The following is a 23,320-nucleotide window of genomic DNA, read 5'->3' as shown; positions in this document are numbered from 1 at the left end:
CTCTTTTAATCTCTTTTTATTTATTTATTTATTTCCTCTCATTTTATTTTTAAGTTTTTTTATCATTACTTTTTTTTTATTTGTGATATTGTATTATTACCTTACTAATTTCTTATCTATTTTTCATCTTAATTTCTTACCATTTAAATCTCAAGCTCTATTTTTATCTACTTTTATCTTTTATTCACTGTTATTTAAAAATTTCTTTTAATTAAAAATGATTAAATGTAGTTATTATTTTCTTTGTCATGTCAATCCCTGTTTTTGTAAATGCTCGGCTACATTGAAAATGAGGGTTGCCCTCAGTGTACTTCCGAGTCAAAATAAAGGTTGATTGATTGATTGATTGATTATAAAACATGGAACGGCGCACGAACAATCTATTATTTAGATTTTGGTCGACCTGTTTCCGTGTTATAATGTAAAAAAGGCGAGGCTGATAAGTGCACACATGTTATATGTGACTGATGAAACTGTGGGCTGCCTCTAATGTGGCACTATATGAGCCATGCTACCCAAATTATTTACTTACATTGTTTATTTTGGATTTTAAAGAGCAACTAAACGTATTTTTTAAATGTACAGCGTCTAGTATCAGAGACGAAAAAGCAAACCTGGCTGTAGAGAAAACAGAACCGGAAGATAGAAAGGAAGGAAAATCATGGTTGGTGCATCCCTATAAAATTCCTTACTAAATCACAAATATGAGCAAATGAGCAATAAGAGCCTCAGAATATTTGCTTCTTAACATGCTGTAACGCAGCATAAGAAACATGAGAACTAGACGTGACGGGGCTACCACACACCATTAACAGGAAAGAAGATCTGGGCCCTGTCCCATTTTCCCTTTCACCCCTACCCCTTGTTTTAGAGTGTTGCCCCTTGTTCCTGAGCTACAGGGCAGTGGTTGAGATCTTCCCTCTAATAAAAGAGCATCACTTCATTAACAGCTACCAGCGCCGCTCTGTAGGCGACCCTGCCCGTCTGCAGGGACAGCAGAGGAGGGGAAAGTTCAGCTCCTCACTGCTGGGCTTTAGTTACATTTAGGGATCATACGCCTTCAAACAGGGGGGCAATTATTTATTATCACCCCCCCTAATTCTTCAGTGATATGAAGCCTAAGTCTGAGATTCTCGTTTGAATTTTCCCGTTCCACCTTAAATGGAGCAGCAGGTAGATTCTGGCGCTTCAGGCATCAGAACTGCTGGACTATTTAAGGTGGAACGGGAAAGTTTCATCGGTTTTTCTGTTTTTCTCATATCTCAATGTTTGGATTCTGTGGAAAACCTCCATTCGGAGGGTCATGTAGTCCAAACACTTCACCCCACCCCTCTACTTCAACAAGAATCAGGACCCCCTACACCTTAGACGAGAACGCGCGAAACAGGGGGCTAAGGGCTGAGTGATAGGGGTGAGGGGTGAAATGGGACTGGGCCTTGATTTAACCCATCAGCCTTTAATACGGTAAGTATGTGGCGTACCTGCTCCTGCAGCGTCTGTATCGTCGCCTCCTTCTCCGTGCTGAGGAGCTGAGCTTTCTGCAGCGAAGCGGTCTGCTCCTCTAAAGCTCTGCTCAGCCTCTCCACCTCCTCTGTAGCGTACGCCAGGTCCTCCTGCAGCAGATCCAACTACAATACAACAGCCAACAGAGCTTCAGAGGAGACGTAGCTGCACACTGCGATACGCCTTTCTGACTGCGTTTTAAAAACGAGCGTGTTTGTAAAGACTACAGCAGCACGGGACACACGGCTGAAACAAATGAGGAGGAGTCACTCGCCTCGATGCGGTCTGATGCGACGCGCCGGTCAGAAGCCTCTCTGAGCTCTTGCAGTTCTGTGTGCATGTGAGAGATCTGCGTCTTCATCTCCTCTCGCTCCGTACTCACCGCTCCGTACTTCACCTGCAAACACAGCAGCACCGCTGTTAGATCGTTCCACACTGAAACCGCTCAGCATTCCAGTTAAGATGGATTGAGACATTTACTTGGAAAGAGAAGGAAAGGAGTTTAAGACCCCCTTACAGTCCCAGCAGTGGACGAAGTACACAAACCATGTGCCTGAGTTAAAGTCGAGACCCCCAGGGTAAAATATTCCTCCAGTAAAAGTAGAAGTTCCTCCCTTTAGACCTCCACTTGAGTAAAAGTACTAAAGTATTTCCCTTCAAATGTACTTAAGTATAAAGTAAAAGTACTAAAAGAGGAATTCTGGCTCTGATGTCCTGTTATCATTTTTATAACCAGACTGGCTTCATGAACTCATTTCAGGTGAAAGTCCTCCAGCGTCTCTCTTGGTAAACCAGTCTTTTAATAGAACGTCATTAATTAGTGACGCTGACGTCTATTAAAATGATCAGAAGCGCAAAACACTGATTATTTAACTGCATACGCAGCAGCAGTTAAATAATAAAATATTAAGATTACTAATTTAGCCTAATAATGGGGTTAAATATACAAAAATATAAAAGTAGGTTTTTTTAATGTTAACAACATGGCCGTTATTGGTACGATGTAATCACTTCTACAAACCGCAAAATATCCAAATTACTTAGAATGAATGAATAAAATATGAACAATAATTTAAAATAAAATGGTCTTTGACTCACGGTGATGTCGCTGAGGTCAGCGGTCATCAGGGACAGACTCTGATCCTTTTGTCCCAGTTCGGACCGCAGATCACGCGTCTCCTTCATCAAATCCAACACCACAGCCTGGAACACAAACAGAGGCCGACTCAACTATAAGAATTTCTGTTAGATTTAATTAAATTAATAATAATAATAACAATAATAATAATAATAATAATAATAATAATAATAATAATAATAACAGCAATAAAGCACTTACGACTTACGTGCTTTGTGATGTACTTTTATCTATAAAAGTTGGCTAAAGTACACGACTCAACTAAAAACAGACACAATAACGACTGCATTTTGTTTCTAATTCAGTCCATTTGACTTTTTAGCCGGTCTGTGGCTTCCTGTGGGCACCAAGGCACAAGAGGACCGACTGTTTCATTGTGTACCGTTATGAATGTGTGAGATATTGACGTTATCTTACTTTGTCCTGCTCTATTTTCTGCTCGAGGTTGGACACGGAGATGCTGGCAGTGGTCACATCCTGCTCAAGATCCTTAATCCTCCCCGCCTGGATGAGGGAGAGAGTGAGTTTATTTTTCTTGAACACAAATGAAAATAATAAAAGAAAAAACAAAGAACAAAGTTCTTTTAAATGGCAGAGGTATAGACTATGCCTACTCCAGGTAAGGGGAGAGGAGCTGCCCCAGGTGGAGGAGTTTCAGTATCTCAGGTTGACGAGTGATGGGAAGCGGGACGGTGGGATCGGCCGCAGGCTGGGACAGGCGGCAGCAGTAATGCGGTCACTGTACCGGACTGTAGTGGTGAAGAGGAGCTGAGCCAAAAGGCAAAGCTCTCTGTTTACCAGTCGGTCTACATCCCGACCCTCACCTGTGGTCATGAGCTGTGGGATCCGCAGGATTTCGGGCTACACTCTGATAGGATGAGGAGCTCGGCCATCTGGGAGGAGCTCGGAGTAGAGCCGCTACTCCTCCGCATTGAGAGGAGCCAGCTGAGGTGGTTCGGGCATCTGATCCGGATGCCCCCTGGACGCCTCCCGGTGGGGGTGTACCAGGCACGGCCTACCGGGAAAAGACCCCGGGGTCATCCTAGGACCCACTGGAGGGATTACATCGCCAGGTTAGCCTGGGAGTGGCTTGGGGTCCCCAGGAACGAGCTGGAGGAAGTTGCGGGGGACAGGGCCGTCTGGGATTCTCTGCTCTCCCAGCTGTGACCCTATCTGGACTAGCAGATGATGACGACCACGAGGAGGAGGAGGCGGAGGTATAGGCTAAGCCTTGTTTGTACACAGTTAAGCTGGTTGTAGCATTAAGCACACACACACACACACACACACACACACACACACACACATAAAAACACACACACCTGCTGCTGATTTTCTGTAGTGCGATCCAGAATCTGTTTCTTCAGCACAGCGTTCTCCTCCATGGACTGCAGCAGTTCTCTGTGAGAGAACATTTCCTCAGACAGGATTCATTCACGCAAACATCTAAAACTCTTCAGCTCACAGTGCAGTCAGTTTATTTACAGAAGCAAGTAATGAGAATGACCTATTTCTGCTTGTATGACGGACATGAACTCACTTTGACGTGCTCTCTCGGTCGGCTTTCAGCTGCGACCTCAGGCTGTTAACCATCTCCCTCTCGGCCTGAAGAGAATTCATCAGCTCCTACATAATAACACAGCACAAAACTCAGGAACAGAGTGGAAAAAGAGGAATGGAAGAGAAAAGGGATAACAGAATAGCAGGAAAAAAGTGGAACCAAACAGAATAGAAGGGAAAAGAGTGAATGGAAAAAGAGGAACGGAAAAGAAAAGGGGGAACAGAATGGAAAAAGAAAAATGGAAAGGAAAAAGGGGATCGGAATGCAAAAAGAGAAATGGAAGGGAAAACTGGGGTCCAGAGTGGAAAAAAAAGGTGGAATTGAAAAACTGGACAAAAACAACAGGGAAAAAGGGAGACAGAATGGAAAAAGTGGAACAGAACAGAAAACTAGAAATGGGGGGAGAAAAAGGGAAATGAAGGAAAAAAGGGGGAACAAAATAAAATAGAACAGACTAGAATGGAGAATGGAAAGGAACAGAATGGAAGAGAAAAGGGATAACAGAATGGAAAAAGTGAAATGGAAGGGAAAACTGAGGACCAGAGTGACAAAAAAGGTGGAAATGAATCGAAAAACTGGATGACAACAACAGGGGAATGGGAGACAGAATGGAAAAAGTGGAACAGAACAGAAAACTGGAAATGGAGGGAGAAAAAGGGAAATGAAGGACTAAAAGGGGACAAAACAGAACAGATAAGGGAAAAGGGAAAAGGGGAAAGGAGGGGAGGATGAAAACGGTAGGAAAAGGAAAAGTCAGAGGGATCCTCACAGTGATTTGCGCCTGCTGCTCTGCACGCTCTCCGTTTTTCTCCTCCAGCTGCTGGTTGTATTGATCTGCCTCAAACTTAAACTCAGCCTGCAGCGTATCGAAGGCGTCCTGCAGCAAACGCTGCTGTTCCTGCAGCTGCTCCCACTCCAGCCTGGGACACACGGACACACGGACAGTGCAGCGAATAAATGAACGAAAGAAACGGCTCACAACAAAACAGCTACTATGAGGTTCAGTCGACGTTGTTCTTTTGAAACAATCTAAAGCGCCGAGTGAACAGACAACACAGAAAGAAGCTGTGAGGTTCTGGAAACACTCCCTAAGGGCAGGAGGAAGAAACCTTGAGAGGAACCAAGACTCAGAAGGGGAACCCATCCACCTCTGGTCAACAGCGGACGGCAAACATTACAAATGGGTTTAACGGTTACTAAAACTCCAGAGCCACATGACCCGGCACCCTTACCTGACTTTATCCAGCTGTAGCTGTGTGCTGATCAAGCTGCTGGAGAGGTGCGTGCTCTCTTTCTCCTGCTCCGTCCGTCGTTCTTCCAGTTCCTTCCGAACGGCCTCAAGTTCTCTATCGGATGACTGCAGGACCAGCCGCAGATCAGACACCTCACTGCGCAGCACTGCAGGGTCAAAATGTCATCAAACCACCAATCAACATGGTGCAAATGAGAAAGAATAAAAATAAATAAATAAAAAACACTTGTCTGAACTTTTGTCCATTTTGGATTATAGAAACTATTCCTATTATTATACTAGCATAAATAAATAAATACACATATGCATTTTTTAAAAACTGAATGGTTCCTCTTGCAGGCAGTCCTCTATTTCTACTTTTAAATGAATAAATCAGTCATCATGAGCTGATGCAGCGATGAAATGTTAATGTTCTGCTAAAAACAGAAGATTTGCAGGTTGGATTTAATAAAACACTATAAATATGTAAAGGACCGTCTTTTTTTAAGACAAAAATAAGCCCTCAGACACTCAGGAGCTACACCGACCATCTGCTGCTGTCTTCTCCTCAGTCAGCTGCTTTTCTAAAGCGCTGATCTTCTCCTGAAGCTTCTGCTGCTCCTCCAGCAGAGAACACCGCTCAGAACTGAAGTCCTACAGAGAGAGAGAGAGAGAAACAGGGCACTGCTGTAATAATGTAATTTACTTTAACTTAAAAACAGCCATAAAACTTTCCATCTGACCGTGTAACAGCACCTGCGTTAAAGAGGACCCATTATGCTCATTTTCACTGCTCGATATTTTATTTTAGGGCTGCAATGGGACGAATTCACACCTTCAATGTTCTAAAAACACATTTTCCTCAGACTGTTCCTCTCTATTCACCCTCTGCCTGAAACGTTAGCCCCGCCTCCCGATGAGCCCAACATGCTCTGATTGGTCAGCTCGTCCACTCTGTTCTGATTGGTCGACCTCCAGAGTGGTTCCGCCCCTCCAGGTTCTGCCCCTGTCCTGCAGTCTGCTGACAGACCCTTCTGTCCTGAGCAGCTGTAACTCCGCTGTGGCTGGTTCTCCAGCGGCGTCGGTTCTGCCGGATCAGTTTGATCCAGAGTGGATCCTGAAAGTCCGGTCAGCTTCTCCACCACACGCTACAGCACTGACCACACTCCTCCTCCTCCAGTAGCCGCTGTGTGAGGGGCGGAGCTCGCCGGTAGGCGGGCAGTAAGGACTGTGTTATGAGATGATGTCATGCTGTAACAAAGGAAAAGGGCTGGAATTCCAACGAGGCGTTTCAGGCAGCGGAGGAAAGTGGGTTCTGCGGGAGAGAGGTTCTCCCTCCGGAGAGAACACTAAGACTTTGGGACTCTGCAGAACCTTTTATGTACCTTTTTGTACAGGTAAACACATTAAAGGAAAGAGAAAAAACAAAAAAAAAGCACAATAGGCCCCCTTTAAACTCCGTACTGAACTACGGCGCACATCCTACCTCCTCTCTGCGGGTGGACTGCTCCGTCGTTGTGGAGACCTGCTCTTCCAGCTTGCTGATCTGCTGCAGAAGCTTCATGTTCTTGGCTTCCTCCTCGTCTAACTGGCCCTTCACACGACTGATCTGATCCTGATGAGTGAGGGACATGAAGTTGTTAAGTCTCCGATCACGGCTTTAATTTCCTCTAAAAACATTTAAATTGCTGTCCTCCGATGTGATTTTCACTAAACGGTTATAATGGTTACAATCAAGCGGCGTCTCACTGTCAGTACCTGCATCTGCTTCAGTTCTTCTGTAAGAGCCTCGCAGGCCACCTCACTCATCTCTGGCGGAGGCTGTTCCGCGTATATATCCTCCAGATCGTGTTCTCCTGAATGACCGTTTAGGTGCTCCGGGCTGGACAGCGGCACCAGACGACTCCGCAGGTTATACGCTTTGGTCGGGGTTGTCAGGATCTAAATAAATAAATAAAAGCATGTGCAGAGCAGCTTTAACACAGTGTTGATCTTTTCCCTCAGAAATTGCTGTGGCCAAAACTCAGATTTACTTCAAATCAAGTCAATTAGCCAAAACGTATTTTTCTGCTTCTTTATAGACGATTCATCTCTTACAGGCAAGAGATCTTACAGCAAAATAAAACACAAGCAAGTCTATTAAAGGTTATTTAACAACCGCACACTGGGATCACGCTACACAGCTTTTACCCCGATTCTCTGTCAGCGCTGAGTCTGAGCTGGTCGACTCTAGTCTGCAGATTTTTGGGTCAGTCAGAGCCGGAGACGGTTGGAGAGAGTCGGATCGCATTTGAGGGGGCAGAAACAGATTTTTGAGCTCCCAGTCGCGTTTCAGACCAGTTGGAGTTGATCAAACGTGATTATTTTAACCCGACTGAGCGGAATCTAGTGTAACTAGAGTGCAGCTCTAACCTTGTTCATTTGGCTCTCCTATTAACGGGAGAGCACGAGAGCTCAGTTCTGTTCAGTTCAGCAGCAGCTGAAAAAGTCACCCCAAAAAAAAGATGATAGAGCAGGACATCCAGTCTTTTACAGTGCTGGACAGTAACTGAGTATCTGAGTAAATGTAATTAGTTTCTGTACTTTAGTATTTTTGGTGTATCTGTACTGAAGTTTCTCCGTTCTGGGCGACTTTCTCCTTTCACTCCACTACATTTCAGAGTCTAATATCCGACTTTTTCCTCCTACATTCTGAGAAATCTGTCGTTCCTTTTGGTTTCTGTGTGTATAAAAACGTAACATGTCAAAACGAAAGAAGCGCAAAGCCAGAGCACCAATCAGGGCCCAGCGGTCACTTTGTTTAGAGCTGGTTTTGACCTGTTGGTCAGACCGACCCAGTGCAGCACGCGGTTCAACGTCAGCGCAGCAGCGTAAAACTTTGGGAGAGTCTGTTCAACATAAATGATGAACTAACCTAACTTTGTGTAAATAGAGCTCAATATAGAAATATGTCCACATATGCAGTCGAGACTGACGCGGCTTTTTTCTGAATTTCTACAAACACCATTTCATTTTATAGTAAATGAGTTTGGGCTGGTTTATGTTTATGAACAGACGCCTACAGATCAACATAGTAAAGGAGCTCATCTGTGATCCTGAGTTTAAAGCCAGTTTTTATTCAACTTAAACTTGGAACTAAGTTGTAAATAAATCTGAAACTGAAACTTTGCTTGTGTGTAAAAAGTGATTTCAGAGCCACTCGGTTCTCCCTGATGGAAACTGTTTACCTTCAGTGTTTTGTGCTTCTGATCATTTTAATAGACGTCAGCGTCACTAATTAATGACCTTCTATTAAAAGACTGGTTTACCAAGAGAGACGCTGGAGGACTTTCACCTGAAATGAGTTCATGAAGCCAGTCTGGTTATAAAAATGATAACAGGACATCAGAGCCACAATTACTCTTTTAGTACTTTTACTTTATACTTAAGTACATTTGAAGGGAAATACTTTAGTACTTTTACTCCAGTGGAGGTCTAAAGGGAGGAACTTCTACTTTTACTGGAGGAATATTTTACCTGGTGTCTCTACTTTAACTTGAGTACATGGTTTGTGAACTTCGTCCAGCTCTGATCTTTTAAAGTCATGTAGGGAACCCACGGCTTAAAGAAGAAAACGTCAGACAACAAACACGTCTTGGCTGATCAACCGCATTTGAAATAAAGGGGCAAAACAAGGGAAGCTATTTTTAGTTAAATCAACACTTCAAATTCTTCTAAAGATTTCTATGAATGCCACTTTCACTCTTTTTGTACCTTAATCGTTTCTGCATGTATTTTATTGAGCTGTGAAACTTCCTGCTTGGTGTGCGCTTTAGTAGCTTCCAGAATCTTCTCCAGGTGCTCATTGGACTTTTCCAGGTAGCGTTTCTCAGACTCCAACTCCAGCAGCTGCTTCCTGGAGAAGAGGCAGCACAGCTGGGCTTTAGGCTCGCAGACACTTTTACAACAACACAGCAACAAATGTGTCTGTATGAATGTTATTCTGCAGTGGACATTAACAATAGTCAGCAATATTTAGCTGAGGAAAAAAAGGAAGTCACACAGATTACACTCTGACAGACTGTAATACACTACAGGAAGCGTAGGGGGCGATACGGCTTCTACTGTTTCATTTAAAAAGCTCTATAATGTTCATATGATCCACACAGTCGCTCTGACAGACTGTAATACACTACAGGAAGCGTAGGGGGCGATACGGCTTCTACTGTTTCATTTAAAAAGCTCTATAATGTTCATATGATCCACACAGTCGCTCTGACAGACTGTAATACACTACAGGAAGCGTAGGGGGCGATACGGCTTCTACTGTTTCATTTAAAAAGCTCTATAATGTTCATATGATCCACACAGTCGCTCTGACAGACTGTAATACACTACAGGAAGCGTAGGGGGCGATACGGCTTCTACTGTTTCATTTAAAAAGCTCTATAACGTTCATATGATCCACACAGTCGCTCTGACAGACTGTAATACACTACAGGAAGCGTAGGGGGCGATACGGCTTCTACTGTTTCATTTAAAAAGCTCTATAATGTTCATATGATCCACACAGTCGCTCTGACAGACTGTAATACACTACAGGAAGCGTAGGGGGCGATACGGCTTCTACTGTTTCATTTAAAAAGCTCTATAATGTTCATATGATCCACACAGTCGCTCTGACAGACTGTAATACACTACAGGAAGCGTAGGGGGCGATACGGCTTCTACTGTTTCATTTAAAAAGCTCTATAATGTTCATATGATCCACACAGTCGCTCTGACAGACTGTAATACACTACAGGAAGCGTAGGGGGCGATACGGCTTCTACTGTTTCATTTAAAAAGCTCTATAATGTTCATATGATCCACACAGTCGCTCTGACAGACTGTAATACACTACAGGAAGCGTAGGGGGCGATACGGCTTCTACTGTTTCATTTAAAAAGCTCTATAATGTTCATATGATCCACACAGTCGCTCTGACAGACTGTAATACACTACAGGAAGCGTAGGGGGCGATACGGCTTCTACTGTTTCATTTAAAAAGCTCTATAATGTTCATATGATCCACACAGTCGCTCTGACAGACTGTAATACACTACAGGAAGCGTAGGGGGCGATACGGCTTCTACTGTTTCATTTAAAAAGCTCTATAATGTTCATACGATCCACACAGTCGCTCTGACAGACTGTAATACACTACAGGAAGCGTAGGGGGCGATACGGCTTCTACTGTTTCATTTAAAAAGCTCTATAATGTTCATATGATCCACACAGTCGCTCTGACAGACTGTAATACACTACAGGAAGCGTAGGGGGCGATACGGCTTCTACTGTTTCATTTAAAAAGCTCTATAATGTTCATATGATCCACACAGTCGCTCTGACAGACTGTAATACACTACAGGAAGCGTAGGGGGCGATACGGCTTCTACTGTTTCATTTAAAAAGCTCTATAATGTTCATATGATCCACACAGTCGCTCTGACAGACTGTAATACACTACAGGAAGCGTAGGGGGCGATACGGCTTCTACTGTTTCATTTAAAAAGCTCTATAATGTTCATATGATCCACACAGTCGCTCTGACAGACTGTAATACACTACAGGAAGCGTAGGGGGCGATACGGCTTCTACTGTTTCATTTAAAAAGCTCTATAATGTTCATATGATCCACACAGTCGCTCTGACAGACTGTAATACACTACAGGAAGCGTAGGGGGCGATACGGCTTCTACTGTTTCATTTAAAAAGCTCTATAATGTTCATATGATCCACACAGTCGCTCTGACAGACTGTAATACACTACAGGAAGCGTAGGGGGCGATACGGCTTCTACTGTTTCATTTAAAAAGCTCTATAATGTTCATATGATCCACACAGTCGCTCTGACAGACTGTAATACACTACAGGAAGCGTAGGGGGCGATACGGCTTCTACTGTTTCATTTAAAAAGCTCTATAATGTTCATATGATCCACACAGTCGCTCTGACAGACTGTAATACACTACAGGAAGCGTAGGGGGCGATACGGCTTCTACTGTTTCATTTAAAAAGCTCTATAATGTTCATATGATCCACACAGTCGCTCTGACAGACTGTAATACACTACAGGAAGCGTAGGGGGCGATACGGCTTCTACTGTTTCATTTAAAAAGCTCTATAATGTTCATATGATCCACACAGTCGCTCTGACAGACTGTAATACACTACAGGAAGCGTAGGGGGCGATACGGCTTCTACTGTTTCATTTAAAAAGCTCTATAATGTTCATACGATCCACACAGTCGCTCTGACAGACTGTAATACACTACAGGAAGCGTAGGGGGCGATACGGCTTCTACTGTTTCATTTAAAAAGCTCTATAATGTTCATATGATCCACACAGTCGCTCTGACAGACTGTAATACACTACAGGAAGCGTAGGGGGCGATACGGCTTCTACTGTTTCATTTAAAAAGCTCTATAATGTTCATATGATCCACACAGTCGCTCTGACAGACTGTAATACACTACAGGAAGCGTAGGGGGCGATACGGCTTCTACTGTTTCATTTAAAAAGCTCTATAATGTTCATATGATCCACACAGTCGCTCTGACAGACTGTAATACACTACAGGAAGCGTAGGGGGCGATACGGCTTCTACTGTTTCATTTAAAAAGCTCTATAATGTTCATATGATCCACACAGTCGCTCTGACAGACTGTAATACACTACAGGAAGCGTAGGGGGCGATACGGCTTCTACTGTTTCATTTAAAAAGCTCTATAATGTTCATACGATCCACACAGTCGCTCTGACAGACTGTAATACACTACAGGAAGCGTAGGGGGCGATACGGCTTCTACTGTTTCATTTAAAAAGCTCTATAATGTTCATACGATCCACACAGTCGCTCTGACAGACTGTAATACACTACAGGAAGCGTAGGGGGCGATACGGCTTCTACTGTTTCATTTAAAAAGCTCTATAATGTTCATACGATCCACACAGTCGCTCTGACAGACTGTAATACACTACAGGAAGCGTAGGGGGCGATACGGCTTCTACTGTTTCATTTAAAAAGCTCTATAATGTTCATATGATCCACACAGTCGCTCTGACAGACTGTAATACACTACAGGAAGCGTAGGGGGCGATACGGCTTCTACTGTTTCATTTAAAAAGCTCTATAATGTTCATATGATCCACACAGTCGCTCTGACAGACTGTAATACACTACAGGAAGCGTAGGGGGCGATACGGCTTCTACTGTTTCATTTAAAAAGCTCTATAATGTTCATATGATCCACACAGTCGCTCTGACAGACTGTAATACACTACAGGAAGCGTAGGGGGCGATACGGCTTCTACTGTTTCATTTAAAAAGCTCTATAATGTTCATATGATCCACACAGTCGCTCTGACAGACTGTAATACACTACAGGAAGCGTAGGGGGCGATACGGCTTCTACTGTTTCATTTAAAAAGCTCTATAATGTTCATATGATCCACACAGTCGCTCTGACAGACTGTAATACACTACAGGAAGCGTAGGGGGCGATACGGCTTCTACTGTTTCATTTAAAAAGCTCTATAATGTTCATACGATCCACACAGTCGCTCTGACAGACTGTAATACACTACAGGAAGCGTAGGGGGCGATATGACTATACATTATAAAATTAGAAATAACCTTAGAACCTAACCACACACAGAGAACTTCACGGCACAGAGAGAGAGGAGGTGAGAGGACTGACTAGTTGGATTAATTGATTATTGGAATAATAGTCAATAGGTTCATTATTTATAGTAGTAATCAATAACTGCAGCCATAGTGGACGCTGTAAATAGAAGTTCTACTCCTCAGTGTGTTTACAGTGTGGTAGAGACTGCAAATGAACTTATTTCACTAAAATAATACACACTGTCCTCTCGGCTGTTCATATATTCGCTTACTTGCTGGCCTGCTTGTACTCATCGAACGCCTGGATGGTGGAGGAGAGCTCGGACTGTTTCTGCAGCAACTGGGCCTTCAGCCTCTCCATGGAAACTGAGGACAACGCCTCCATGGTGACAGGGGTGGAGTAGGTGGGTGGAGCTGTCGTATTTGAAAACAAGGAAGAACTCAAACTGAAATAGTCTGCAGTGTAAACAGACGCTTAAATCCAATTAGAGCAGGATTAATTTCCCACGGGCAGGTACTATTAGGTACTAGCTGGGTGCTGACTCATGATGTATGAGCATAATTTAAACCTATAAACATTAAAAATGTAAAACGGTACCGTCAAATCATCCGTACGTTTAGTTTGTGCTATAGGCAAACCCAAACTCAGCTGACACTGACACAGATTAATCAGCCTCACTCACCTCCAGAGGCCTCTGCAGCCTCCTCAGTCTGCATGAGCTCCTGGAAGGCATTCTCCAGCTCAGCTGCGGATTGGGACACGGCCTCCTGAGCGCTCTTCACGGACTCCAAAGCTTGCAGAGCACGAACTTCCTCTTTAAGGCTGTAGTTCTCCGCTGCGTACCACATCATACGGGGATGGTGCTCTACCTGAGAGTGAAGAATTTAATCAGGACAACAACAACAACAACAACAACAACAACAACACACAGAAAAAAATGCCAAAAAGAAATGGCAAGAATTTCTCTTTTAAATTCGCACATCTGTATTAAAACCACAAAAATACAATATTAAAACAAAGCAACAAAAATGACATGTTTGCCCCCCCCATGCTAAATTTGTTTGATCTGATTTTGATATTACTGCACAGTTCTTGTTAAAGGTTTCCGTGTAAACAGATCAGGCTAAGTTTAATGTGTTGTACTAAAGTCTTTAATACTGTATATTTTTATGCTGAATTCTCTAAAAAAAACAAAAAAAAACCCTGATATAAGGCACATCTTCAGGCGTGTATTTCAGCCGTATGGAGAAATGTACTGAAGCGAGACGCAACCACATTGTATCGTATCTAATTATGATGCATATATAAACGTATATGAGGTCAGAACCTGTTCCCGGAGCAGGCGGATCTCCTGCAGCAGCTGCTCGATCAGTATCTGGTCCTTCCGCTGCGGTTCGCTCTGCTGTCCCGTCTCCAGCTCTCGCTTCAGCTGCGCGATTCGGTCGTCTCTGAACTTCAGGATCATTCGGTTAGACTGGATGAACTTCTCCTTCTGAGCCCACGCCTCCTCCAGACGGGACACCTTCTCCTGCAGGGCCTGCAGCGTCAACACGGCGGTTAGTAACTGCTCTTTTGGAGGAACAGTTTGCAGTCAAAAGTAATAAATGGCAATACTTGTCAATGTCATGTCGAAATACGCATCACATAACAGATCTTTACATTTCTTCAGTTCTAATTTGTGGGCAGTCGTGGGCTGGAGGTCAGGGAACCGGCCCTGTGACCGGAAGGTCGCCGGTTCGATCCCCAGAGCCGACAGTCCATGACTGAGGTGTCCTTGAGCAAGACACCTAACCCCCAACTGCTCCCCGGGCGCCGGGGATAGGGCTGCATAAACATAAATCTTGTTTACAAATATCTTTAACATAAAAGACTGAATATTAATTCTGCTTTTAACACAATTATCTTCACCTTTTTCTCGTCCTCCCGTTTTTTCCACAGTTGCACAGCGTGAAGGAAGCGAGTCTTATATGGCAACTCGGCGTCAGAGGGGGCTAAACAAACAAACAAACAACACACAATTAGTCTTAGAGTGTCTAGAGTGACTGGTCTTAAATCCAGATGGAACCTAGGCTTGACAGATCACGTGCAGTATACTATCGTACGTCCTCTTGGCATGGCTTTGGTGGTTATTGATTCCGGTAATTTATTTAAGCAACAGAACACAAGAGGGAGGGTGTTATCGCGAAATAGCATCACGGCTGTGACTCGGCACGAGCTGAAGACGTAGATCATCACAGCCGTGATGTTATTGGTGATAACTCCCTCCTCGAGTGTTCTGCTGCTTTAATACAGCAGCTAAATAAATACAGTAAGAAATGAATAAACTGGCCGTGAACGCGGCTTTAATATGTTTTAATGTTCAGTTCCTTCCTCCAAATTAGAGCTCCTTAACGAGCAGCTCGTTGCTAGTTCAGAGTAACAAGCTCCGCCTTTTAAAGTGCAGACTGATCGATAGAACTGACCCAATATCAGGTTCAGCTCAGTTTGGTCAGTTTGTCCAGATCAGTATTAATGTTATTTTGTTCCAGCCGGTCTGTAAAGCTTCTTACAGCCCGTTTAGTTTGGCGAATGGTGTTGGGTTCATTTCTGGCTGATTCCAGGTTGTTCAGCTGTTCTTCTGTCACAGCTGCCGACTGAAAAGCTGCTCAGTGGTGACGACAGTTTGGGAATTTAGTGTCGTCTCGTCTTCAGAGTCGGACCAAATCGGCTGTCGGTCAGATGTGATCTTAACAGCGTCCGTTTTCTGTTTGTGGCAAAGTAAGAAGTAAAAATGCTCAAACGGCTCGAGCGTCTCCTACAGCTGTCAGAGTCGTTGCTTAGCAACAGCATCTCAGCGGAGTGATACAGTATTTGTGAATGCTTCTCAACCAATCAGCTCACACGGCTGGAACTAACCGCTGAATAATGTTTGGTATTTTTATGCGTGGTTTGGCAGTTATCGGTATAGATTGGTGGTTTCTGGTTTGGTAGTTTATGGTTGGTATGGAATCTGATGAAAATCTTCATTTACATACTTGTTACATGTAATCCAGTCCAAATTTCCACTCACCATTTAGTGTAAACTACGCATGAGGTGTACACAAACATTTTCTATTCTGTTTGAGCCATTAGTCTGATTATTAATGCTTCATGCATGTAAACGTAGCCAGCACTGGAAAAGAAAAGGTGGTTTTGTGCCACATCTAATCCCTCAGCGAAGATATTCAGGTGTGCGTGTGTACCTGTGTGTGGCTGAGGGCCTCCAGGCGCAAGTTCGTTGATATTGTGGCGAACAGACAGAGCGCTAGCCAGCTGCTCCTTCAGCTTCTTCACCTCAGCCTGCAGCTGCTTTACATTACCCTGAGTATCCTCATTTATCATCGCCTACAGGGAACCAAACCACAAGCAGAGAATACGAGTCAAAACAGAGTCACTATTCACAACAGCGATAACAAGAAACGCAAGAACAGCCTTCGAACACAACTCACAATTAACGGTAATAAGCAGGGCCCCATGATTTCCACAATAAACATTTGGTCTATTTTTTTCATTATACCGTCTGTTCACAAACACACTTTATGAAATCCTGTGATGTTTCATTGTGTGTACATCACAGGCTACTCAAGTGGTCAGTTGGAACAATGTTTGGGGGGTGGCAGAGCATCCCATATAAATAAAGAAAGCTCAATTAAGAAAAACAAATATATATACACAAAAAAACGAATAGTTCTCCCAGGATCCTACAAACGATCAAACTGAATGTGCCACATTCTCTGCTGCACCTTGTTCTTGATGAGTTTGGCTCGCTGTGCAAACTGCAGGGTGGACAGTGTCTCCCCGAAGCATTTGGATCCCGGGTGGACGTTAGCTATGATGTAGGTTTTAGCGTTGCCTCCCAGAGAGTCCTAAGAGAGAGACCACACACACACACACACACACACACACACACACACACACACACACACACACACACACACACACACACACGTTTTAGTTTTTTTATTTTATTATTAAATCTGAAGCTCACGCCATGTATGAAAGTGGCCAAACTGGCCTTTTACATTCATAAAAAACCAACTACCTATTTAAACAATGTGATTCAAATAAGGTACTATATGGAAAGTAAGAGGTATTTGCATAATTATCCCACCACATTTTGGTACAGATGCAGCAGCATCTTTCAAATACAGCACTTAAGCACTTTTCTTCTTGATGTCATTTACATCATTGAAAAAATACAAAAACATCTGGAGCAGAAATTCACCAATTTCAATCTTCCTTGCAGATTCTGATCAAGCACTCATATCTTACAGGGTCGCAAGCTTCCATACCAGTTAGTTCAAACTGCACGTTTAATCATTTACTAATCAATTAATCAATTTACTAATAATAACTTACTTGCTTCAAGTCATTTTCTGCCCATGTTTCTAGATAACAGCGAGTCACAGTGCCAGAAACCATATAACCAAGTCTATTAGACATACTGAACACCTCCACACACTTAAACTGTTGCTTTAAATGAATGGTGCAGAGAACCATCTCTAAAAGCTTATTGGGAGTCAACTCCATAACTAAAAACGTCTGTGAAAGGTCATACACACAGTATGACCTCCATACGATTTTCTGACTGACCCTGAGCAGAAAGGTCAGTTTGGAGTCTCTGTAGCAGATGTGGCGGGTTTTCCCGTTGGACACGTCCACCAGGGCCATGATCACCTGCCCCAGGCACATCAGGGAGCGGTTTATACTGCTGGCCTCCTGCAGGGCAGAGACAGTTGGCGTGAGACAGTTTTATACAGCTGAACCTAAAACCGTTAAATACAGGGAACAATACATTCCAGGGAGACCTTCTCGTGCTTGATCACTGCATGAAAGGAGAAGTTCCTCACTATCTAGTAGATCCTGATTAAATCCGTCCCTCACCTTTAGTCGCGATCCCTCTGCGTGGGTGTCTCTCTGCCGCTCAGACCCCGCCAGATCAACCAGGTTGAGCTGGGACGTCCTGATGTTGACCACTTCCTGCCCGGTCTCCTTAGACTCCAGAGTCATGGTGAAGACGGCGTGAGAGCGCGACGACTCGCGGTTCATCGATGTTGACGCCACACGACGGTTACGCCAACCCATAGACAGCACCTGCCCCGAGACACACAGACAAAAACAAAATCACACAAAAACTTGAGCATCAACACTTGGGATGCATCAGAACATCTCAGCTGTGAATTAACTGGTATAATAACAGTTTTCCAATTAACAATTTGGCTGTTTTTGACAATTAAACTAAACTAAACTGGCCAAATTGCGTCCTCACTGTCAAAACTTGGGCCCGATCCCATTTCACCCCGGCCCCTACCCCTTAGCCCTACCCCTCCGTTTTGCATATTCATGCATAAGGGTAGGGCGTCCCAATTTTTGTTGAGATGGAGGGATAGGGTCAAGTGTTTTTTGAAGGGCTCCCTGCAAATTGAGGTTTTTTCATGATCCCCAAATGTAACTAAAGCCCAGCAGTGTGGAGCTGAACTTTCCCCTCCTCTGCTGTCCCTGCAGACGGGCAGGGTCGCCTACAGAGCGGCGCTGGTAGCTGTTAATGAAGTGATGCTCTTTTATTAGAGGGAAGATCTCAACCACTGCCCTGTAGCTCAGGAACAAGGGGCAACACTCTAAAACAAGGGGTAGGGGTGAAAATAAGGAATGGGACTGGGCCCTAGTGGCTTACAACTGAAGTTGTAAAAACAACATTACTCACTGCTGCCCTCTGAAGTATTACACTAACAGTATTACAGCATCAGCTAGAAGTTTGCCTCAACACAATGGAGGCCTATCCTGACTGTCGAGATGTAAATATATGACTAACTGCTCATAGCAGAAAAGAATCGAATCATTCTGATCAACTCATGTTATTTATGTAATAACTGCGTCAGGCCAAGGACCCTCTCATGGTTTCTGACCTGGTAGGCCTCAGCAGCGGAGGCGGCGTATTTCTCCACAGCTCCCTCCACAAAAACCCCCTTCTTAATGTCCTCTCGCAGGAAAAGGCTGGCCGACGCACTGTCCAGCAGGTCAAAGATCTGCTCGTTGTAGATCTCTATGAAAGAGCACTTGCACAGGAAGCTCTTAGCACCTGCAGACTAAACACACAGACAGAAATCAGATAAGAGAGCAACAATAAACCAGGCAAAGACCAGCATTTATTAAAAAATAAAGACATAAATAAAGAAATACATGAATACACGACACAGGTGGTTCAGTTTTTTACTGTAAGAGTGGGTGGTGGTGGACACTTTTCCACTTCCCCTCAGTCCATTTTAAATGAGCTCAGGCCCAGAGAAGGTGGCAGCGTTTCTGGATCCTGTTTATATTTGGGTTCTTCTTTGTGTTTTAGAGTTTAACAGCGTTTGTGGATGCAGTGATGAACTGTGTTCACAGTCAGTGGTTTTCAGAAGTGTTTCTGAGCCCATGCAGTGATTTCCACTACAGAACCATGTCTGTTTTTAATGCAGCGCTGCCTGAGGGCCCAAAGATCACGGCCAGCAGATACTGGTGTTCAGCCTCGTCCCTCACAGACAGAGATTTCTCCAGATTCTCTGAGTCTTTAATGATATTCTGCACCGTAGACGATGAAAAGCAGAAGTTATTTGGTATTTTATGTTGAGAAACATTATTCTTGAATTGTTGCACTATTTGCTTGTGCAGTTGCCCCGTCCCAACTTTCTTGGAAAGTGTTGCTCCCATCAAATTCAAAATGGGCATTTATTTTTCAGAATAAACCCCCCAGTGCACTGAATCAGCTCACCCGCTCCACCTCTCTGTTGATGAGGAAGAACAAATACTCAAAGCTGCGAGGAATAACACCACGAAGTTCATCAGAGAAATCATTCAGCTCGTTAGGACCTACAAATAAACAAAAACACACACACACACACACACACACTTTAGATAAGTACGTAACCCTGATCACAGTTACAGAAACTTTCCTCAAGCGAAGGTCCAGAACATCATAACATCTAACCTGCATCATGACTCAGAGCCGTATACTGTTTATACTGCAATCTGCTAACACTCTTAAACAGGACGACGAATTAATGGCTGTATTGTATTCTATATTTAACATAAAGCATCTCGTCATGTTTAAATTATTTACCTACTTCATTTATTTAGTATTCGAAGACTTTCCCACTCATAAAAGACGGGTTTGGAAAAATCAGAGATGAGAAATGTTCAATTTAAAAATGAGATTTTTTTCTGTTCTATCCATTAAATTCAGTGTTCAAACAGTTTCAGTTAAAATTTGGTGTCCATAGATTTGCTGGGATCTCAAGCCACTGTGACCGTACATTCGGTATATCAAAGCGTCCTGACGAACCCGGTGTTGAGCAGTTCTTACCCAGCATGGTGAACGTCTTCCCAGAGCCCGTCTGTCCACTGCACCGCAGGAAAGAGAGGAAAAAACATCACGGTGTGAAGAACAGAAACAATTTCCTGAACTAAACCCGATCAACGACTGAGCAGACGGAGCAGACAGAGCAGACAGAGCAGACGGAGCAGACTGAGCAGACAGAGCAGACAGAGCAGACAGAGCAGACAGAGCAGACAGAGCAGACTGAGCAGGCAGAGCAGACTGAGCAGGCAGAGCAGGCAGAGCAGACAGAGCAGACAGAGCAGGCAGAGCAGACGGAGCAGACGGAGAAGACAGAGAAGACAGAGCAGGCTGAGCAGACGGAGCAGACGGAGCAGACAGAGCAGGCTGAGCAGACAGAGAAGACAGAGCAGGCTGAGCAGACAGAGAAGACAGAGCAGGCTGAGCAGACAGAGAAGACAGAGCAGGCTGAGCAGACAGAGAAGACAGAGCAGGCTGAGCAGACAGAGCAGGCTGAGCAGGCAGCAGACGGAGCAGACGGAGCAGACGGAGCAGACGGAGCAGACGGAGCAGACGGAGCAGACAGAGAAGACGGAGCAGACGGAGCAGACGGAGCAGACGGAGCAGACGGAGCAGGCTGAGCAGGCTGAGCAGACAGAGAAGACAGAGCAGACAGAGAAGACAGAGAAGACAGAGCAGACAGAGAAGACGGAGCAGACAGAGAAGACGGAGCAGACGGAGCAGGCTGAGCAGGCTGAGCAGACAGAGAAGACAGAGCAGACAGAGAAGACAGAGCAGACAGAGAAGACTGAGCAGACAGAGAAGACTGAGCAGACAGAAAAGACAGAGCAGACAGAAAAGACAGAGCAGACAGAGAAGACAGAGCAGACTGAGAAGACAGAGAAGACAGAGAAGACAGAGCAGGCTGAGCAGAGAAGACAGAGCAGACAGAGAAGACTGAGCAGACAGAGAAGACTGAGCAGACAGAGAAGACTGAGCAGACAGAGAAGACTGAGCAGACAGAGAAGACTGAGCAGACTGAGAAGACAGAGCAGACAGAGCAGACGGAGCAGGCGAGGACTCACTATGCGAATATGGTGCCGTTATAACCGTTCATACACGACTCCACGATGTTCTTCGCCACGCTTGAGAACACAGACTCCTGAAAATCAGACATGATGAGCACATTTCAGCAACCCCTTAATAGAGAGAACAACATGAGACAGTAACAGTTACTAGAAAAGTTTTCCGTACACTAATCACAGTCGTCATATTCTCAGACTTGTGCTAAATCATAATAATATTGTTTTTACTTCGATTATGAAATATTAACCTCTTATGCTTCAGGGTAGGTTTTAGTTCATCTGAATCTTCGTGACCAAATCTCAAGGCAAATTAATCACTAACTGCATGACATAAATGTAAATTATTATTTTAATTATTTATTTTGTAAAATCTCCCTCAGATGATCAGAACGTGTGTTTTCTGATCTCCACATTTCACTATACGCTCACAATTCACTGCTGAAAGCCAAAAATCGGGTCGACTTTCAGTAGAAAAACAAACTGAGTTCAGCTTCTTTTATTATAAGGGTTTAAAATGACGTCACCGTCTATTAGACTGGAGAGAAGAGTTACAGCCTCACACGACGCCCAGCTTCTGAATGGAGCTTATGGAGTACGAACGTTATGAGGAACATGACCGAGTGCGGTTTGGACCCACCGGTGGTCCCGAGGAGCTGAAGAGGTGTAATTATGTTAAATGCTATATTTCTCTCTTTATCCGTGTCTTTTTAGGATCCCCATTAGCTGTTATCATGACAGCTGCTATTCTGGTGGATTTAGTGCAGATTTGGACATTTTATGAAGTTTTTGTATTGGCATGTGCTGCATCTTGTTGAGCCAAGAGGTGGGCAATATGATGATATATTACTGTAATCATGATAAACAACATGCTTTTTGAGCATTTTGTGGATACAGTTGGTACTTAAAAAAAAGACTGGTTTACCAAGAGAGACGCTGGAGGACTTTCACCTGAAATGAGTTCATGAAGCCAGTCTGGTTATAAAAATGATAACAGGACATCAGAGCCAGAATTCCTCTTTTAGTACTTTTACTTTATACTTAAGTACATTTGAAGGAAATACTTTAGTACTTTTACTCCAGTGGAGGTCTAAAGGGAGGAACTTCTACTTTTACTGGAGGAATATTTACCTTGGGGGTCTCGACTTTAACTCCAGTACAGGGTCTGTGTACTTCGTCCACCACCGGCGGAAATATTGAGATATGTAACGTAAATCCTGAAAATGTCTAAGTATCATGATATGGTATTTCTGTCATATCGTCCACCCCTTTGACCCGATGGAACATACAATTAAAATCATGATATTTTAACACATAAAATGAGAAATTTGAATGAAATCTTAGCCCTGGAAACAAAAGCTAGATCAAATTTGAGAGACTGAATCGCTACAGCCCAACCTAGAGAAATGCTAAAGGACCCCAGATCAGCTGGGACAGACCACCGTGGTGATTGTGTTTGGCAGACTGCAGACCCCAGATCAGCTGGGACAGACCACCGCGGTGATTGTGTTTGGCAGACTGCAGACCCCAGATCAGCTGGGACAGACCACCGCAGTGATTGTGTTTGGCAGACTGCAGACCCCAGATCAGCTGGGACAGACCACCGCGGTGATTGTGTTTGGCAGACTGCAGACCCCAGATCAGCTGGGACAGACCACCGCGGTGATTGTGTTTGGCAGACTGCAGACCCCAGATCAGCTGGGACAGACCACCGTGGTGCTTGTGTTTGGCAGACTGCAGACCCCAGATCAGCTGGGACACACCACCGCGGTGATTGTGTTTGGCAGACTGCAGACCCCAGATCAGCTGGGACAGACCACCG

General features: G+C 44.1%; 1 protein-coding gene across 1 annotated transcript in view; it reads right to left on the bottom strand.

Annotated features, from left to right (window-relative positions):
• The window catches only part of kif15 (kinesin family member 15), a 31,790-nt gene that overhangs the window by 5,678 nt on the left and 2,792 nt on the right, over nt 1-23,320 (bottom strand). The window contains exons 4-27 of the mRNA XM_017720106.2: nt 21,502-21,578; nt 20,444-20,481; nt 19,853-19,950; nt 19,008-19,187; nt 17,986-18,195; nt 17,695-17,820; nt 16,845-16,967; nt 16,305-16,446; nt 14,992-15,074; nt 14,411-14,620; nt 13,766-13,952; nt 13,355-13,496; nt 9,187-9,328; nt 7,192-7,374; nt 6,920-7,048; nt 5,982-6,087; nt 5,435-5,600; nt 4,972-5,122; nt 4,182-4,267; nt 3,964-4,042; nt 3,059-3,145; nt 2,602-2,706; nt 1,778-1,900; nt 1,482-1,628 (exon numbers count right to left, since the gene is read on the bottom strand). Of these exons, the coding sequence (XP_017575595.1) occupies nt 1,482-1,628; nt 1,778-1,900; nt 2,602-2,706; nt 3,059-3,145; nt 3,964-4,042; nt 4,182-4,267; nt 4,972-5,122; nt 5,435-5,600; nt 5,982-6,087; nt 6,920-7,048; nt 7,192-7,374; nt 9,187-9,328; nt 13,355-13,496; nt 13,766-13,952; nt 14,411-14,620; nt 14,992-15,074; nt 16,305-16,446; nt 16,845-16,967; nt 17,695-17,820; nt 17,986-18,195; nt 19,008-19,187; nt 19,853-19,950; nt 20,444-20,481; nt 21,502-21,578 (3,120 nt within the window). The remainder of the gene's footprint in view (nt 1-1,481; nt 1,629-1,777; nt 1,901-2,601; nt 2,707-3,058; nt 3,146-3,963; nt 4,043-4,181; nt 4,268-4,971; nt 5,123-5,434; nt 5,601-5,981; nt 6,088-6,919; nt 7,049-7,191; nt 7,375-9,186; nt 9,329-13,354; nt 13,497-13,765; nt 13,953-14,410; nt 14,621-14,991; nt 15,075-16,304; nt 16,447-16,844; nt 16,968-17,694; nt 17,821-17,985; nt 18,196-19,007; nt 19,188-19,852; nt 19,951-20,443; nt 20,482-21,501; nt 21,579-23,320) is intronic.

Source organism: Pygocentrus nattereri, chromosome 5 (assembly GCF_015220715.1).
Source record: "Pygocentrus nattereri isolate fPygNat1 chromosome 5, fPygNat1.pri, whole genome shotgun sequence".
NCBI lineage: Eukaryota > Metazoa > Chordata > Actinopteri > Characiformes > Serrasalmidae > Pygocentrus > Pygocentrus nattereri.
This window is presented reverse-complemented; position numbering and strand designations above follow the sequence as displayed.